General features: G+C 56.5%; 1 protein-coding gene across 1 annotated transcript; it reads right to left on the bottom strand.

Annotated features, from left to right (window-relative positions):
• Nucleotides 1-366: 366 nt before the first annotated feature.
• Nucleotides 367-18,719, bottom strand: SLC47A2 (solute carrier family 47 member 2). Its single transcript, XM_045986395.1, has 17 exons — nucleotides 18,542-18,719; nucleotides 17,726-17,827; nucleotides 17,456-17,524; nucleotides 16,573-16,721; nucleotides 15,972-16,014; nucleotides 12,949-12,993; nucleotides 12,639-12,736; nucleotides 12,075-12,172; nucleotides 11,168-11,281; nucleotides 9,934-10,001; nucleotides 9,035-9,143; nucleotides 8,357-8,432; nucleotides 7,873-7,942; nucleotides 3,234-3,366; nucleotides 3,051-3,145; nucleotides 2,513-2,615; nucleotides 367-1,392 (listed from the first exon to the last, which is right to left on the bottom strand). The coding sequence occupies exons 1-17, from the start codon at nucleotides 18,692-18,694 to the stop codon at nucleotides 1,172-1,174; spliced, it is 1,746 nt and encodes a 581-aa protein (XP_045842351.1). The 5' UTR covers nucleotides 18,695-18,719; the 3' UTR covers nucleotides 367-1,171.
• Between the last annotated feature and the right edge of the window lie 237 nt (nucleotides 18,720-18,956).

The following is an 18,956-nucleotide window of genomic DNA, read 5'->3' on the forward strand; positions in this document are numbered from 1 at the left end:
TCCCACCGCCCATCCTGTCGTCCAGAATTCGGGAAGCAGCCGTATTATAGGGTCTCCGGCCTGTAGGATGTCTGCGGCGCTGGCCTGGGTTGTTTCCCAAACTTACTTGGGCAGGGAACGCTGTGCTCTGAACACTTGGTAACCTTAGAACACATTTAAGGAAACGGCGACATTACTTTTCCGTGTTCGGTTCCCAGTCTCGTCCCCGGCTTGTCAGCAGCTCACTAAGGTATGTGTGTCCCCCAGACAAGGAGGATCTCCGCCCTCTGGGAAGCGGCGGCCCGGAGTGTCACCGGGTCCTGAAAACAACACGAATTCACCGTGACTCCTGCTAACCGAGATTACATTCTGTGCTTCCTTTTTCGCTTTTGTGTTGGCTCTGACCGGGAGGTTCGCTTTACTTGTGAGTGCGTTTACAGCGCCGGAAGCCGAAGGGACTGTGCGTGGCGGGGAGGCCAAACCGCCCTCCGCTCCGGAAGCACGCGGAGCCTGAAAACGTTCGGCAGGCCCGGGCCTCCAGGAGAAGCGTCCTAGAATTGGGGTCGCCACTGCCTTCCACCCGAGGCTGTGTGGCCCGGCGATCTGGGTCTGGCTGCTCTCATCTGTACCCCGTCCCTGCCGTAAGAGCAGGCGCTTCTCAAGTTCTGATCAGCGCGATGCTGATGGAACAGAGGGTCAGCGGAAAGGCAAAGGAGGGTCTGTGGACAGCCGCCTGCCTCGTCTGGGTTTCCCGGCGCCCAGATCTGCAGGGGCGCGTGGGGCAGAGACACACGGGGTGCGCTGGCCCCAGCCTTGGTGTGCCACAAAGGCTTTGTGAACAGACCCGGGCCCCAGAGTCTCCTAGAAAACAACGTACTTTTTAATTGGGCGACTGTGTTTCTCGGGATTGTGTTTTGATCGGAAATCTCCCAGTCTGAAGCCTTGGACATGACCGACGCCCAGCAGCAGCCCCAGCACGGTCTCGTGGGCCGGTGGATGGCTTTGTCGGGAGGGGACGGGAGAAAGCTGTCGCCCGAGGCGCCGGCCGCGGCTGGTTTTCAGAGCTGTGGTCCAAGCTGCCCCCACCCCCCACACTGGCTCCCGTGGGTGCTGTTGCAGGTAGGGGTGGGCGGCAGGGGGCGAGGGGGAGGGCAGCCGCTCTCGGCTCCCTTTCTGGGTCCGAGCCGCACGGCTAGTGTCTGGTGGTCAGGAACCTGACGGCCAGGCCCACCATCAGCACGGCTGACATCGCCCCCAGGGCGGCCCCGCGGCGCACGAGCAGCTGTTTCACGGACAGGGGGCTGGCCGGGGCCGACGGGGCTCGGGCTACTTCCAGCGTCCCGAAGAGGTCCACATGGCCCTCGGGCCTCGAATACGTCGTCAGAGTGATGCCCGGGGAGTTCCCCATAGCCACTGCAGAGGCAACGGGAGCCAGCTCAGCGGGGCTGGGAGGCCGGGGGTCTGGGGGGCCGGGGGCGAGCGGCGGCCTTAGAACCAGGAGGCCCGGCTGCGTGCGTTATGCTGGTGACAGTTAATAAATCAGCCGCGGTGCCTAACACAGAACACGCCCACACCGGAGAGGAATGGGCCTCCTCTACTCCGCAGCAGGATCAGAGGAGGAAATGAGGTGGTCGAGTGGGAAAACCTCACCACGTGAGTTTGCTACACAGAGAAAGCTAAGATCTGCTACGATCTTAAAGAAAGATCTACTGCAAAGATCACGTTAAAGGGGTTCCTATCCGAGCCCGGCCTCGTGATCGCGTGCTGAGCGTGACGTTCGCTTGTCTTCAGAGCGCACGTTGAATGCCTGGCTGTGATCTCTCGCCACACTCTAAGCTGCCGGAGTTGGGTCCGCTGGCCCCCTACTGCGCTGCTGAACGCAGAGCCCAGGATGCCAAGAGGTCACGGAGATAAGTGAGGCCTTGGGCTGCGTACACGCACGCCTCACACTCCACGCCTGCCTGAGCTAGGAGGGCACCTGGGCCTCAAACCCAGGCTGCCCCTTCATCACAGAGACCCTGGATATAAACCAGGGGTGCCCGCCTGTCCGATGGGGCACAGAGAGATGGGCAGGGGAAGCTTCCCCCCTCGCCCCCTGCTCCCAAGCTGGTCCAGCCAGGCTAACCTGCGGAGACCAACTGCCATGGGCCAGGATGTGACCTTTGGGGAGGAGAACGTGCTCCAGGGTCTGACTGGCCCCTGCAATGATGATCTCACCTGTTCCAGCAGCGGGACCGTGGGGAAGAGACCTAAGCTTTCAGCCCTCCTTCCTCATCTGAGAACGCGGCCACAGTCATGACCGCACGAGGCTGAGGATGTGAAGAGCTCGCACAGGGCCCCTTAATTCATCGATAGTAGCGTCTCCCCGGTATTTAGGAGGGGACATCCGTGCCAAAAGGGGGAACAGCAGGCTGGGCTTGCACAGTCCCCGCTTGGTCCGGGGTCCAGACGCAAGTCCGCCCAGAGCGGTGTGCCCCGGCAGGTGTGTGCCCGGCAGGTGTGTGCCCCGCCGAACCGTTAGGCGCAGCATTACCTGAAGACGTGACGGCTTTCGCAGGCCCGGGTCGGGGGGCCGTGGTCGCCACGGTCACCGTGCTGTCAGGGCTCTGCGGCAGCAGCCCTGCATGTTTCTGAGCCTACAAAAGCAAGAGCTCGCCTGGGTCGGCCTCCCGATCAGCACCGGCCTCGCCAGCGCCCTGCCTTAACACACGGTAATCTCAGGGCGCCTGGGTGGCTCCGTCGGTTACGTGTCCGCCTTCGGCTGGGGCCACGCGATCGGGAAACCTGTCTGGGTTCAGCGTCGTTTGACTGAGCTCGTTGCTTTTGTTCGGGTTTCCAGCAGCTCGGGCTGGCTAAGGAAGGGTTTTTGTGTGTGCACGTCTCCTTGTGGTTGGAGAGCATCCTGGCACCGTCTGGGGTCCCCCCACAGCGACGGGAGCAGATGTGGAGGCCGAGGCGGCCTCTCTGTGCCCCCCACCTCCCCCAATCGCTGCTCCCCCACATGCCCTAAGCGCTTTGGGGGAGCGGTCAGTCTGCACGCTTGGCCAGGCCAGGGCCCGCCGCGCACTCACCTCCTCTGCTGCGTGCTTCCAATCCATCCGGGTGGTGTAGACAGCAAAGGCAACGGTGCCCAGGAGGCCACAAGCCAGCATGCCCAGCCAGAGGCCTGCGGGAGACAAGCAGCCATGGGGACAGAGCGTCCGAGCCCCCCCCCCGCCCCCCGGCCTCTTCTGACTTTCCCTTGCAGCACATACCCATGATTTTCATTCTGACCACAAAGGTCAGCACAACGCCCAGGGGCAGACCGACAACATAGTACATGACAGCATTCACAACGGCGCCGAAGGCCTGCTTGCCCGTCCCTCTCAGGACTCCGCCGGAGACGCACTGGGAGGGGAGGCAGAGGGGGCGGGAGGGGGTGGGAGACTGGTGGCCGGCCTCCTGCTGCGGGCTCCCTCCTAAGCCAGGCCTCCTGCTGCAGGCTCCCTCCTTTTTTTATTTTATTTTATTATTATTTTATTTATTTATTTGACAGACAGAGATCACAAGTAGGCAGAGAGGCAGGCAGAGAGAGGAGGAAGCAGGTTCCCTGCTGAGCAGAGAGCCCGATGCGGGGCTCGATCCCAGGACCCTGAGATCATGACCTGAGCTGAAGGCAGAGGCTTAACCCACTGAGCCACCCAGGCGCCCCCGCGGGCTCCCTCCTAAGCCAGGCCTCCTGCCCCGGGCTCCCTCCTAAGCCACTCCCGCCGCAAGGCCTGCTTTCAGCCAGCCCTGGACAGGGCTGTCGTTCTCTCCTGTGGGGAGACCGAGTCGGGGCAAGTCACCCCCCCGCCTTCATCTCCACACCGTGACCACCTCTCTAGAAGATCAAGGCGGGACCGGTGACCAACCACCAGCCGGTCCAGGAGACAGGACCGATGTCACAGAGAGTTGTGCTCATGGAGTTGTGCCGTGTGGCCTTCCCACTGCTGCTGTGGCAAAGTCCAGTAAATTAGCAACGTGGAACGAGGCACAGGCACGGTTTCCCGGCTCTGGAGATTATGAGTCCGAAATGGGTCTTGCTGTGCTAAAGGCAGGGCAGGTTCCTCCTGGAGGCCCGAGGGGAGAATCCGTGTCCCTGCCCTTTGTAGCTTCCAGAGGTTTCCCTGCAATCCTTGGCTCTCGGCCCACAGACAGCGCAGGCGGCGGCGATACCAGCGCTTGTCTGGCTTGTGTCTTCCTTCTGCCTCTGGGCCTCCCTCTCTCGCTCATGAGAACCCTCGAGATTACATGTCGGGTCTTCGGGATAATCCGAGATAATCTGCCCCAGCTCTAGATCTTTCTTCACGTGATCCCATCTGCAAAGTCCCCTCCTGCCACCTGACCTTCCCTTCCCAGGCCTGGGGATTCAGACGTGGAGAGGTATTTTGGGGTGGGGGACCCGATTCTGGAAACCGCACGGGGCGAGCAAAGGTGTCCCCTGTTATAGAAACTCCTCTGGGGAAAATACTAGCTCAGCTTTATTTTTCTAGGCTCATCCTCCCGGCCTGATCCCTGACCTAGTGCACGAAGGACTAGAGCCACGGTTCATGTTTCGTCGGCAAGGCTGATGCCCAGACACTTGGTTCTTTTTCTTTCCCTTAAGTGAAGGATGTGCCGGTTTCTGTGGTTTGTTTACCACACTTTGAGCAAAGAGGCAATGCGCGCAGGAGGGGAGACGGTGCCTCTTGAACTTGGAAATGCGGGCTATGGGTGACTCATGTTTATCTATTGTGACATAGAGGGTATTTTTGGGTTAGAAAAAGACTCCTCCCAAATGATGATTGATGTGGTCTGCACAAGTACTCCTCAGTGTCGGGCTCTAGGGGACACTTGGCAATGTCTGGAGATGGTGTGGGATGGTGGGGAGGGATGCGTGACTGGCATCTAGTGGGTTGAGGAATTATCCATCTGAAATGTTACAGTGCCAAAGCCACGAAGCCTTTAGAGCATTTTGAATGACAGGGTCAGTCTCTGGTGCCCAGCACACAAGACGGGCCAGGGCCCACTGCCACTATCCCCTGTCCCCTCCTCCCCGACGCCAAGGAAGCTAAGCCTAAAATTAAAGGGAGAAAAAACAAACCCAGAAAACCAAACTGAGTTGAGAAAGGGGAACCCTCCTCCACTGTTGGTGGGAATGCAGGCTGGTGCAGCCACTCTGGAAAACAGCATGGAGGTTCCTCAAAAAGTTGGAAAGAGCTACCCTACGACCCAGCAATTGCACTACTGGGTATTTGCCCTAAAGATACAAACGTAGTGATCCGAGGGGCACGTGTACCCGAATGTTTACAGCAGCAATGTCCACAATAGCCAAACTATGGAAAGAACTAGATGTCCATCCACAGATGAATGGATAAAGAAGATGTGGTATATATACACAATGGAATACTATGCAGCCATCAAAAGAAATGAAATCATGCCATTTGCGACGATGTGGATGGAACTAGAGGGTATCATGCTTAGTGAAATAAGTCAATCGGAGAAAGACAACTATCATATGATCTCCCTGATATGAGGACATGGAGAAGCAACATGGGGGGGTAGGGGGATAGGAGAAGAATAAATGAAACAAGATGGGATTGGGAGAGAGACAAACCATAAATGACTCTTAATCTCACAAAACAAACTGGGGGTTGCTGGGGGAGATGGGGTTGGGAGAGGGGGAGGGGGCTATGGACATTGGGGAGGGTATGTGCTATCGTGAGTGCTGTGAAGTGTGTAAACCTGGCGACTCACAGACCTGTACCCCTGGGGCTAATAATACATTATATGTTTATAAAAAATTAAAACATTTAAAAAAAATTGCGAGCCTAATATTCCACCCTAAGGAACTAGTAAGGGCAAAACCATATGGAAATAATGCAGGAGGGTGGGAGTAATGATGACGAGAATGGAAGTCACTGAAACAGACAACAGAAAAACAACCGAAAATCAACGAAACCCCAAACTCTAGTTCTTTGATAAGATCCACAACAGCTGGGGCGCCTGGGGGGCTCCGTGGGTTAAGCCTCTGCCTTCGGCTCAGGTCATGATCCCAGGGTCCTGGGATCGAGCCCCGCATCAGGCTCCCTGCTCAGCGGGGAGCCTGCTTCCTCCTCTCTCTCTGCCTGCCTCTCTGATCTCTAATCTCTATCAAATAAATAAGTAAAATCTTTAAAAAAAGGGGGGGGATCCGCAACAACTGACAAACACTTGCCAAGGAGTTGACCTTGGTAAAATAAGACTAAGAAAGTAAGAAAGGGAAGACATGAATCACCAAAATCAGGCATGAGAGAAGGGACCTAACCACTGACCCTAGAGGAAAGGACGATAAGGAAACATGGTGAGTAACTTTGTGCCAAAGAAATAGATTTAGTTGAAATGTATAAATGACCAGAAAGACACCAATTACTGAAAATAACTCAGCAAGAAGTAGAAAGTGAAGAGACCTGTAACAAATAAGTAAGTGGAATTAATTAAAAAACCTTCTGACCAAAGCTCAGGCCCAGAAGGGCTTAAATATATTTAAAGAAGGTATAATGCTAATCCTTCCCAAACTCAGAAAGCCTAGGAGGAGAGAACACTTTCAGAATCATTCCGTGAGGCTGGTGCTACCCTGACACCAAAGACAGATGAAGAGATCGCAGAGATAAAAATTAGGGCTCGGCTGGTTAAGCGACTGCCTTCTTCAGCTCAGGTCATGGTCTTGGAGTCCCAGGATCGAGTCGCACATCGGGCTCCCAGCTCAGCGGGGAGCCTGCTTCTCTCTCTGACCCTCCCACTTCTCATGTTCTCTCGCTCTCTCTCTCTCATTCTTGCTCTCAAATAAATAAAATCTTAAAAAAAAAAAAGGTAAAAATTGGCCGATGAACATCCTTCATGAATGTAGATGCAAAATCTTGAGTGAAATGTTGCCAAGCCAAATTCAGCAATAGATAAGAAGATCTGGGCCATGGTGGGGAGGGCCTTATCACAGGACTGCAAGGTCTAACGCTTTTTTAAAATCAATTAATGTGATTCTATCATATTGACAAAATAAGGGACAAAAGTCACGTGATTATCTCCGTAGACATAGAAAAGACATTCTAGAAAATTCTAGAAAATCTAGAAAACACGGTTCATGAGAAAATGCTTTGACTAGGAGCAGAAGGGAGCTTCCTCAGCCTGATGAAGGGCATTTATAAAAATCCTACACATAACATTTCATGCTGAAAGACTGAACCCTTGTGCCCCAACGTTGGGAGCAAGGCACAGAGAGGCTCTGTGTGTACCCATCATACTGGAGTCAAGTTCCAGCCACATGGAAAGGGGGAATAAAACTCTTGATTCCCAGAAGACCTGATTCAATACGAATATCTTAAAGGAACACACACACAGAGACTACTCAAATGAGTAACAAAGTCACAAGATAAAAGACACAGGGTTCCAAACTCTGCTTCTAAAAGGAGACATTAGTGTTTTCTTTCTTTTTCTTTTTCTTTTTTTTTTAATGTGACGCTCTTAAAAATTCATGTCATTCTGATCTGCACTAAATGGGACCCGTCCCGTAGCACTCAGAGATGCAGAAAACTCGGGTCCCTCAGTGCTCTGGGGTGACTCCCTCCCTCTCAGATCCCTTTGCTCCAGAACAGGGAGGGGAGTTTATGTGGGTGCAATCCTTCTCGCTAATCTCCATTGTCTTTTGGCTTGTTGGAATGGCTGAAGGAAAGGGGAGCCATTGTTTTGAATAACAATAGAATTGATCCGAGCCAAGGTTTTGGGCATTTACTGTATACACTTAGCCCTTTACCTGTTTCAGTGAGTTAATCCTCACATCCCATGGAGGCCCCAGGGAGCGCCCATGAACTTGGACTTGGACTGGGGGGTCAGGCTTCCCACCAGGGCAGTACTTACACAGAGGGCCTCAAACAGCTGAAAGACGGTATAAACCGGCAGGACCTTGTTCACCAAGGCGATGACTTCTCTGCAGGAGACACAGGGGAGAACGTTCGTGAGGAGATCAAAGGCCTGACCACGTTCTTATCTGCCCTCTGTTCCACCTCGGTTCCACCACCTCCTAAAAAGGATCGGGAGAGAAGACACGGCCCCAGAGGAACCTGACATTCCCGGTGCTGAGTTCCTGCACGTTTGTCTGTTTCTTAAACTCCAGGGGGGCCCTCCCCTCCCACTCTCTTACCGCCCTCCCCTCGGCAGGTGACAGACGCCGCGGTCCGGTCCGGGCAGAGCCGGTGCTAACTAGCTTCCTCCCAGTGAGGGCAAAGTCGGGGCTAGTCCCGCTTCCTCTGGACCCAGTGCCAAGCCAGCCCGCGACCCTGAGGGCCAGCCGCCGGCCACTCTGGTACTTCCCAGAAGTGAGTGAAGAGAACGGATTACCTACTCATCATTTGTAAAAATATGCCCCAGTTTGTTTTTCAGGAGGCTCAGCAGTAAGGCCACAACCAGCGAGGTCCCCACTGGAAGAGACAAAAGGAAGTACATTTGTCCCCGAGCACCCCACCCCCACCCCAATCGGCGGAGGAGCCCAGCTGAGGACCCCTCCAGGCAGGGCAAGGGAGGGACTGTCCTTCCTCTTCTGGTTCTTCAAGTGGGCTTTTGGGACCAGCGGCTTCAGCATCCCCTGGTAACTTGTTCACAATGTGGGTTCTCGGCCCCATCCCCCCAGACCAGGGGGGGGAAAGCCCGGTGGAGTGGGGATCCACACAGCCGTCAGGCCGATTCTAACGCCGCCGAGAATCTGAGAACTGCCGCTCTCCACAGAAAGCCACGAGGAGGACACAAGATTGGCTCAGCTCGGGCGGCGGGAGGGGTGGGGCAGGCCCCCAAGCTCCTGGGGGTGCTGGGAGGGCAAATTTGCAAAAGGGCCCTGGCCAGCTGGAGGAAGGCGCCTGGGGAGGAAGGGACTTCACATGGTCACACACCAAGGTAAGGGGTGGAAAGGTGTCAACTCTGCCCTGGAAGGGCTGCGCCAGGCCGGCGAGTGGGGCTGGTTTCTCCCCTGCCCCGGGGCTCCAAGTTTCCAAGACCCTCCCCCGCTCCCCCAGAGGACTCTGCTCACCTGTGCAAAGCATGCCCGAGATGGCTGACCGCTTCGCTTGGGCGGTGTCCGCGGCTCCCAGGGCCATCCCCACCCGGACGCAGACGGCGTTGCTGAGCCCCAAGGGAATCTGGGATCACAGGTAACAAAGGGCGGTCAGTGGAACCAACCTGAACAGCGTGGGTGGGTCCTGAGCCAGGGAACAGGTCGGGGCCGGGGATGCCCTGAGCCAGCCAGCCGTCCCATGCTCTCCAGAAGGCGTCACAAGGCGACTCGTGAGTAAATGCATTTTTCAGAGGCAGCTGTGGTCTTAAGTATGCCAGAAAAACCAAGTTTTGGGGAAACCATTCGTAAAAGAAAGCCCCTTATATGACTGCTCTAAGTGTAGTGAGTCATTTCCTTAAGCCCAGGATCGCAGACTGCCTGTCCCGGGAGGCTGGCAGATACACACCTGAGTGACATGGGACAACTCACGTCTCTGTGGGGGGAGGGGGGAGCTATGGGGACTGTGGTGGGCGACAGGGAGGTCCCCTGCCCCTGCCACCAGCACAACGAGGGAACACCATCACCCAGCTCTCGCTGACTGGGGAAGGCCGGAGTGTGGGCCCACCGCTAAATGGAATGTCCCATTTTTCAAGAGAACGCAAAAATTCAGATTACTGTGTGAAAATTTCCCCGTTGTTAAATGGTGATCATTTAAGAAATTCTAACACCACATTTAGTTCAGTATTACCACCTGTGGAGCAGCTGCCCCAGCAGGGCCCAGACCTGAATGGGCACAGAGGGTCCAGGAGGGTCCCTCAGGACATAGAGATGGCCCTTAGGGTGACCGTCTGCCCCTCTTCTGTGACACCCCAGGCCATCAAGGGGGCCAGGCCAGCATGGAGGGTGTGGCGAAGGTACCCCCAGAAGAGACTCACCATGTAGACTACGGTGGCCAACTCGTAGAGGATGGCCTGGCCCGAGAGGTCCAGCACGCTGATCAGGCCTGCAGGGAGGAGTTGGGGAGAACGGGGTGGGGGGCACATAGTCAGCACCCAGCCCTGGGGACGGCTAAGAGACCAGGCTTTGGACGCTGACGGGCAAAGGATTTCCAAGGGCAGATTTACAATGGAAGATGTTCCTTCCTGGCCTTCAGCCTTCTAGGAAAATCCCAGTGGAATTTTCTGGAGGCTGTTCCCTGTACGGTTTGACTTTCAAGTCCTCGGTGTACCTCGGCATGGCGAGTGAGAGAAAGAGACCTGGGCCAAGGTCAAGAGAGCCGAGTTTGGGTCCCAGCCCTGCCACTGTGCAGCTCTGTGTGACTCTGGACAGTTTCTTGTTCTTGGGACTCAGTTTACCTGTCTAAATGGGGGGCAAGGGGGCACCTGCGTGGCTCAGTGGGTTAAAACCTCTGCCTTCGGCTCGGGTCAGGATCTCAGGGTCCTGGGATAGAGTCCTGCATCGGCCTCCCTGCTCAGCGGGGAACCTGCTTCCTCGTCTCTCTCTCTCTCTGCCTGCCTGCTTGTGATCTCTGTCTGTCAAATAAATACATTAAAAAAAAAAAATCGTATGGGGCACCTGGGTGGCTCAGTGGGGTAAAGCCTCTGCCTTTGGCTCAGGTCATGATCCCAGTGTCCTGGGATCGAACCCCACATCAGGCTCTCTGCTCAGCGTGGAGCCTGCTTCCCTTCCTCTCTCTCTGCCTGCCTCTCTGTCTACTTGTGATCTCTGTCTGTCAAATAAATAAATAAAATCTTTTAACAAAAATCTTAAAAGAAAGAAACTTTTAAAAATAAATAAATAAATAAATGGGGGGCAAGGACTGGCCCCAGAAGGTCTCCCCGGGCCATTCTTGCACCTGATTCTCGGGGTGTGTGGACTGCCCTGGGTGCTCTGATGAGAACACGCGTGTCACACCCCAGCTGGTTCAGTCCCTTGCTCCCTCACAGACTCAACCACCTAGCCCCAGGTACCTGCTGGGTTCTAGGCCCTTTGCTGGGCGGTGCTGGGGTCCTGACATGAAAGGCTCAGGCCTGCCTTCAGGGAGCTCCCGACCTCTAGGGGAGAGGAGAGAGCCACAGGCCCAGCCTGGCCCAGGCTGCTGAACTGCCCGCCTGTGGAGGGGTTTCGGAGATGCCCACATGGTTCTCTGAGCCATGCTCATCCACGTACCCATGAGGAAGCTCCCGATCTCGTAGGCCCACCACTCGATGCACACCATGAGCATGCTGGGGATCGCCAGAGAGAAGAAGGGGCCCCAGTCCTGCAGACACTGGCTGGACCAGCCTAGGAACGAAGCCCCCATCAGGAGCCGGGCAGGGAGCCAAGGCGCATGCCTGCCCACTGCAGGAGCCCCCCCCCCCCGCCGCGCCCCACCGCAGACCGCTGGCTCCGCCCAGTCCCCCGCTAGCTCAGCGGTGTAGACACTTTGCATTCCGCATGGGGTGTGCCAGGCGCATGCCCGCCCACTGCACAGATAGGGCTGTGCAGACATGGGCAGTGAGGTGGGGAGGGGGGCGCACCCCAGACTCCCTGCCCGGTGATTGAGGCCCCAGCCACGGAGCTGGTCTTGAAATGCCTGAAAGAGGACCCTAGGGTCTGCAGAGTTAGGTTTCAGGAGGCAGGAAAGCTCAGACAGCCACAGGTTCAAGTCCAGCCCCACCATGTGCGGTCTCTAGCATTTGGGGGAAATCGTTCAAACTCACTCTGTCTGTTTCCTCTGTGTAAATAAACTGGGGATAAAAAGGTGTCATGAAGTTTAACTGGGGTCAGAAATGTGGGGCGCTGGGCCCGCTGCCGACACCTAGGATTTCCCTGTGTCCTCGCCCTGAGATCAGGACCAGGCCAGAAAGCACCCTGGGGCTGTCCCCAGCAGGGCTCTGTACCCTGTCACATTTGATGGGGCGGGGTCCTGAGGGGTAGAGCAAAAGGGTAGGAGGACCTGATGGGAAGCGGAGGCAAGCCCGAAGATAGGGCCCCTCCCACAGGGCTCCAACCGGGTCTTCTGTCCCCCCCGAATGCACACCGTGATGGGATCCTGCCTGCTCAGCCCCCCCAGAGGCGGGGCGGCCGCCTGCACCTGCCCATGTCTCCAGGTGCAGCTTCTTCAGCACGATGTAGAGGAAGAGGAAGATGGTCTGCACGAAGAAGGAGAGAGTGCTGGCGAAAGCGGAGCCCCTGGGAAAGGAGAGAGAGCAGGGCTAGGGCCAATGTCCGACTCTGGCCCTGGGGGTTGGGGCTCCCCTGCTGAAGCCAGCATGGAGGGGAAGGAGGCCCAGGCATGGCTCAGCTAGCACCCCCATCCCGGGATCGGCCACAGGACTCTCTAGTGCCGTAGGCACCATGACGACAGAGTCCCTGAAGTCACCCTGCTTGAAGTCCCCACTCTTGACCTTTCCTGGTGGGCTGGGGCACGGATGAAGAGGGCTCCTCTCCCCTTCTCCTTGGTGGGGAGACCCCCAGAACCTGAGGGACCAGTAGGAACCCCCAATTCCTCATGACACCCCACTTCTGGATGACCGAGGCAGCCCCTACGGTTCTCGTGAGGTGAGGATGGTGACCGACCCGCCCCACTCAGGGGTGGGGTGCCTGGGGGGCAGTGCTCCCTGGTGGGGCCCCCGAAGCCCCCAGTCCCGGAGCTCACCTGACCCCCAGTCTCAGCACGGAAACCAGGATGTAGTTGGCCAAGCCATTGATGCAATTGCCCACGATGCCGCTGAAGACTTGGGGCCAGACGATTCCCTGAAATAAATGAAGGGGGTGGGGTGCAGGGGCGAGGGGTGCGGCCCAGACCAGGCATATCCAGGGGTTGGAAAGAGGCCAGGGTCATGCAGCTCCTTGCTGGGCCTTGATCAGTCTCCCAGATGGTGCAGAAAAGCCCCAGGCACCTCCTCCCACCAGAATGGGGCAGTATGCTGGGACCAGGGGTCGCCCCTCTAGCCAGAGAGCTGTACCTGATTTTGCAAATATTTGGCCAGCAGCACATAAAGGAAAAATGCCTGTGTCAAATCAAAACAAAACAAAACAAAAAACCAGACACACAGATAAACAACGACTATCTCAAAGCACGAGATGACCACCAACAGGAATTTCTTTGATACCTGAGTATGCCCGGGGCCCCCTGGGGTGGGCTGAAGCCCGCTGAGCCATCTCGGGTGCTCTGGCCCTGCCTAGGAGGATAGACGCCCCCTCGGGGCTCCTGCTTGGCCGCAGGGAGGGACAGATAGGGAGGGAGGGTTGGCTCCGACAGAGAGCACAGCTCCGCAGGCTTGTGTAAGAGGGCAAGCACCCGGCAGAGTGCGCCTGGCTGCTGACCCGGACCATCCATCAGCTCAGGGAGGCCACCCAGGGGCTGGTGCACAGAAGCACCCAGCAGAGCCCCGATCCACGGGCTGTGACCACCCTTGAACCTGGCTCCGGCTGCTGAAAACAATAATCTGGGGGGGAGTGGCCTCGGGCTGGCAGGGGGTGAGAGGAGGGCTGAGCAGAGTGGCCATCAGTAGTCCCTGCAGAGTAGGCTCAAGTCCCCATGGGGTGGCAGGAGGACAGAGCGGGCATGCGCATCAGTGTGTGTGTGCTTGGGGTTCCGTCCCCGCCCCCCCCTTCTGTCCTCCGTCAAAGCCTGGCCCCGGGCCTGTGCCTTCCTGCCCCATCCCTTCCCTCAGGCCTCTGGTTCTCCTCAGTATAGCCCAGTGCTTAAGAGCAAGGAGCCGGAGCTAGATTGCCTGCATTCAAGTGCTGGCCCTGCTTTCTCACGAGCTGTGTGATCTTAGGCAAGTTGCTTAACCTCTCTGGGCCTCAGTTTCTTCATCTACGATGGGCATAATCATCTCTGTGAATACTGCATATTCATCTCTACATATATATGTGAAGTTAATAACCGTCAGATGCTCACAAAACAGTATCTGGCACGTTTAAGCGCGCCAAGTGTTAGGTAAGCATTATGTAAATGATACTTGGTACTTTTATTATTGCTTCACTGGTCAATTTTACAGCAGCATTTTATGGGAGGGCCTTGCTTTATTCGATCGAATATTGCTGTATTCGATTGCTACAGTGATAATGTAATAGGATGTTCTCCCCTGGCCCAGCCCCGCTGGCCCTGTCTGGCAAGTTGCCAAAGGAGTGCTGTCATCCCAAGGACCCCATCCCCCACCCACCACCTCCTGCCAGTCACGTGTCTCGATAAGCCTCAACAAATCAAAGAGGGTAGCGGCGGATTCCTAAGCAGACATACCGACCGCTGGGGTCAGCCGGAAATCTCAGAAACGGACTTGACCAGATGCCCTGCTTAGCTGGTATTTAATAAATTAATGGAGAAAGGAGAGAAGACACAATCATGAGTCCTAGTTAAAGTTTGTTAGCTAGATTAGAGCCTTAAGGGTAAGAATAAAAACCATGGGAAGGCTCAAAGACCACACAGAGGCAAATGTTTATATAATCTTGTAATGGGCGGGGGAGTAAGTGTTTTTAAACTCATCAAAGACTCCACAAAGAAGAGGGTTTATGGTCTGTTATGTATACATTAGAAATTCTTTAGGCCAAAAATACTAAAAAATTAAAAGGCGAGTGAAAAGCTTAAAAAATGAAAAAAGTGTGTACCATATAGGACAAAGGGTTATTAGTCAACAAGAGTTATAATAAGTAGAAAAAATTTGACCCAGGGGCTCCTGGGTGGCTCGGTCCGTTAAGCATTGCCCTCTCGTTTCCGCTCAGGTCATGATGTCAGGGTCCTGAGATCAAAGCCTGTGTCGGGCTCCGTGCCCAGTGTGGGTCTGCTTGAGATTCCCTCTCTCCCTCTGCCCCTCCCTCCCTCCCTCTCTCTCTCTAAAATAAATAAATAAATCTTTTTAAAAAAGATGAATCCACTAAAATAAGCAAAGGGAACGGACAGTTCACAGAAGAACAAAATGATCAATAAAGACATGAAAAAAAAGGTTCATTAGCAATAAAACACCTGTGACAACTCTTTCGGATTGGAAAAAAAATGTTAGTAACGATACTCTGCACTCACGAGAGGGTTGCTCGTGGGGGAGAATGGGTACCAAGTGGTATCAAAAGCCGTTACCAGAGCAACACCAATTCCTGTAAAGCTCCGGAAGGAAATCGTTACAGGTGTTCAGGAAGATTTTTCTTTTCTTTTTCTTTTTTTTTTTTTAAGATTTTATTTATTTATTTGACAGACAGAGATCACAAGTAGGCAGAGAGGCAGGCAGAGAGAGAGAGAGGAGGAAGCAGGCTCCCCGCTGAGCAGAGAGCCCGATGCGGGGCTCGATCCCAGGACCCTGAGATCATGACCTGAGCCGAAGGCAGCGGCTTTAACCCACGGAGCCACCCAGGCACCCCCAGGAAGATTTTTCTGTAAGAGTGTTTATCACACTCTTCTTCCCGATAGTATTGGAAACAACTGAGATGCCTACCAGAAAGGGACGGGTCAACACATTTTGGCGTTAGTGGGGGCTTCATAGCCTTCGAAATGGATACAGAAGGCTGTTTGTAATCATATCCAGAGACTAACAATGTATCGGAAAGGGGAAAATCACGTTACAATACAAGATACACACACATACGCACACGGACCCTCTTTCCAACCATACCTGTGCCCAGCGAACAGAAATAACCCTGGAAAGAGCGATTACCCTATATTCTCTCTGCGGGCGGGGGGTGGGGGGTGGGGGGGGTGGACAGGACCAGAGGTGATTTAAAATGTTTCATTCCCACGCCTCCCACAACTTCGCCAATGAAAGGTTTTCTAATCAGAAAACTTCTTAAATGGGCAATCTTAAATGGACTGGAAGGAGACCCAGATTCCCCTCTCGCCTTCCGCTGGCCTCAGCGGCTGCGGGCTCATGCGCCTTCCCAGCACAGAGCATGGAAAAGCATGGACGAGCAGGGAAAGGCATGGACGAGCAAACGGCTAGAATCTAAGGGAGTGGAAGTCCACCCTCCTCCAGGCTCGGCAGCCAGAGGCACTCACCGGAAGTGCGGGAATGAAGATCAGCACGTACTCTTGGGTGAGCCTGCAAGAGAGCCAGGAGGTCCAGAGCCGTCCGGGCCGCGCCTTCCGCAACAGGGATCGGGGACTGCGAGGCTGCCCGAGGAGCACTCTGGGCACCCCAGGTTTGGGGAGAGCCTTTGCCTCTACCGCACAGGGTGCCACGACTGTGTGCTAGGAAAGTGCCAGGAGGGGGTGGGAGGGTCCAAGGTCCTAACCATGGCTGGGGACTTCCACTGGAAGTGACATGCGGTGAGTAAGGGGGGGCGGGGAGAAGCAGAGAGCTCATCAGTCTAGGAGCAGATGAAGTGCGCGTCCTACAAACCAGCAAGGTACTGCCAAGTGGGGGCACAAATGCAAATCCTTTTCTTTTCTCCTTTCCTCCCGAATGAAAGCAGGCCTCGTGTCTGCCCCGTGCTGGCCGCAGCTGGAGCAGCACGCCACGAAGGGAGAGACCGGAACACGGGGATCCTGGAACCTTCCCCCTAGGAGCCGCACCTGGGACTGCTGGCGACCCAGAGAAGCTGGGGGTGCGCTAGGGAGTGGGCCCCTTTAGGGAGTCCCGGCAGAAGCCAAGCCGTACCTGGACACGGCCGGGTCCTGCTGGAAGAGCAGCAGGATCTGCTGGGTGTTGAGGAAGAGCGCCCAGCAGGGGAAGCAGCAGAGAAGGAGCACCAGCGTCCCCCTTTGCAGGATGACCCCCACGTGCTTCTTGTTGGGGCTGCCGAAGCTCTGCAAAACAGCTCAGTCCTGGGTCAGGCTGCCCACACCTTCAGTACCTGCCCTCTGGCCCCTGGGGGAGCCCAGCCAGGGCGTCAACCTCCCAGCGGCCCTAAGTGCTGTGGGGACGGACCCGGGACACCGTAGGCAGCCGGCCAGGCCTGGGCAGCGGGCCTCTGGCGCCCCCCGATTACAGCCTGGAGGGGGCCCTTCTGGGCTCAGCCTGCTCGCAGAATTACAACCGCGGTATTTACGGAGCACGAGCTCCACGCCAGGCCCTGTGGCCAGCCTCTGTCTACCCCTTGTCCCCAGTTCTTCAAAACCCCTACCAAGGAGGGTCTCACTCTCCCAACCACAGCTAGAGCAAGGGAAGCTCCGAGAACCTCTGTCGAGTCTCCGTGCTGCTAAGTGGCAGCCAGGACCGAGCCCAGGTCCCCAGGTCCACTGTGAGTCCAGACCCCCCTCCCCAGGAAAGTTGAGCCCCCCTGGGCTGTGGGCTCCCGAGGGCGGGAGGGTCCCCACAGGTGCACCCTCGGCATTTGACACCTGAGGTCAGGGAATGGCCTCCACCCCGTTCCCTCCACGGCTCTCAGACTCTCTGATGGGTCATGTCCCTGACAGCATGGGGTCCTTGCAGGGGGGCTGGGAGCAGCTGTTCCCGGGCCTGTTTGATGGGCTCCCAGAGCCGGAGTCACTGAAGGGCCTTCAATGGGCGCCCTCCTGCCCGGCTCCCGGAGGCCACCTACCTGGGACATCAAGGTGTCACATGCTGAGGACAAGCCCAATCCTATGGAAACTCCACAGACATTGACAAACTGGAACCACGCATGGGACAGAACACAGGGCTGGTCAGGGGTGGGGGCCGAAGGAGGGGAAACCAGGGGGACACCCGGTGTCTGGAGGCTGAGCCAGAGAACCCCTTCCTGCCCAGTCCCAGCTGTGAATGCAGCCATCAGCCCTCCTGCTGTGTCTCCCGGGGGAGGGGGGGTGTCCCCACACCGCCCGGCTGTACTCACGGCCACCGAGAGGGTCACCGACGCCAGCTCCAGCTTGCCCAGGTGCCCGCAAAACACCGAACTCACGACATGGATCATGAAGGTCAGCACCTGGAACAAAAACTGGGGGACAGCGGCCGGGGTCAAGGGCTCTGCCCCGCCCAGCCCCACACTGAGGGGGGCTCGCACCGGAGACCCACCAAAAAACACGGCCGCCGGCCCCGAGCTCAGAGAGCTGAACCCAAACATCTCATAATCCCATGGTGTTGTTCATAATCATCGGCCAGCCCTCATACTGGGCTGAGTAACCGCTGTGTCCAGGTGGTGGGATTAGAGAGAAGTGGCCTTATAACTTTCCATTTCATCTGGAACTTCCGTAGGGAGAGTGTACTGATTAGTCTTTATGGTGAGAAGAAAAAAAAGCATCCAAAGCAATTTTCCCATTGGAAACAGAGTGGGCAGATGACCCCTTCGTCCCCCTGCAAACGGCAAGGGGGGTCCTGCAGACCCTTGCATGAATGAGTCTCGTTGGTCATCCCAGGGATTTGACCCAGCCTTGCCATTTCTTTCTGAAGGAGAACATGCCTCTCCCTTCGGAGTCGGGGCTGCTGGCTGCAGAATGAGGTCAGGCCCCGCGGCCACCCCAGGCACTGAGGACAGCTGTCCTGCTGTCTGTCACCTGCTCTGGGCAGTGGTCCCTGGTACAGCCCGCAGATGGTTAGCGTGGGCAGTTTCGGGGGGGGTGTGTACGCAGCTCCTGGCACAGCCCCCATCACATCTGGACAGCGGCCAGCCCCTAGCCTTACCGCCTACCCGCCCCCAACTTCACCCTCTTACCAGGGGTCCGGAAAGGACGAAGAGCGTCCACACCTCGGCCCCAAAGCCAACGGGGACCAGCCTGCGAAGGGCAGGGCAACAGCCCCCTCGGTCTTGGGGGACTGTGTCTTGAACGCTGTCCATTCCGAGACCAGGCTGCTGTCCGCCCTGCATGCCTGAGCACTCTCCTCAGCCGGCCTTGCCCAGCCAAGCCCATGTCACCTCGTGGCCTGGCTAATGAGTAAGGGACAGGAGGAGGGGCCCCAGCAGCAACCTATGGAACGGATTCCGTCTCCTGGCACCATGGTCCGGTTGCCCAGCCCACTGGCTCTGTCGCCGGGGGAGGATGGCACGGAGCCCCGGGCACCCGGGGTCACCCAGGCTGATGATGCCTGTGGGAGGCTTGGGTCTGCTGTCCCGGGGCGGTCAGCTGCAA

Source organism: Meles meles, chromosome 18 (assembly GCF_922984935.1).
Source record: "Meles meles chromosome 18, mMelMel3.1 paternal haplotype, whole genome shotgun sequence".
NCBI classification, from domain to species: Eukaryota; Metazoa; Chordata; class Mammalia; order Carnivora; family Mustelidae; genus Meles; species Meles meles.

Excerpts from the sequence above, each read along its gene's own strand:
- SLC47A2 (XM_045986395.1), bottom strand. The coding sequence starts at position 18,694 with ATGCAGGGCGGACAGCAGCCTGGTCTCGGAATGGACAGCGTTCAAGAC. Across the intron at positions 17,828-18,541 it reads TCGTCCTTTCCGGACCCCTG|TTTTTGTTCCAGGTGCTGAC; the intron begins GTAAGAGGGTGA and ends GCTGTCCCCCAG. Across the intron at positions 8,433-9,034 it reads CTCGGGCATGCTTTGCACAG|TGGGGACCTCGCTGGTTGTG; the intron begins GTGAGCAGAGTC and ends TGTCTCTTCCAG.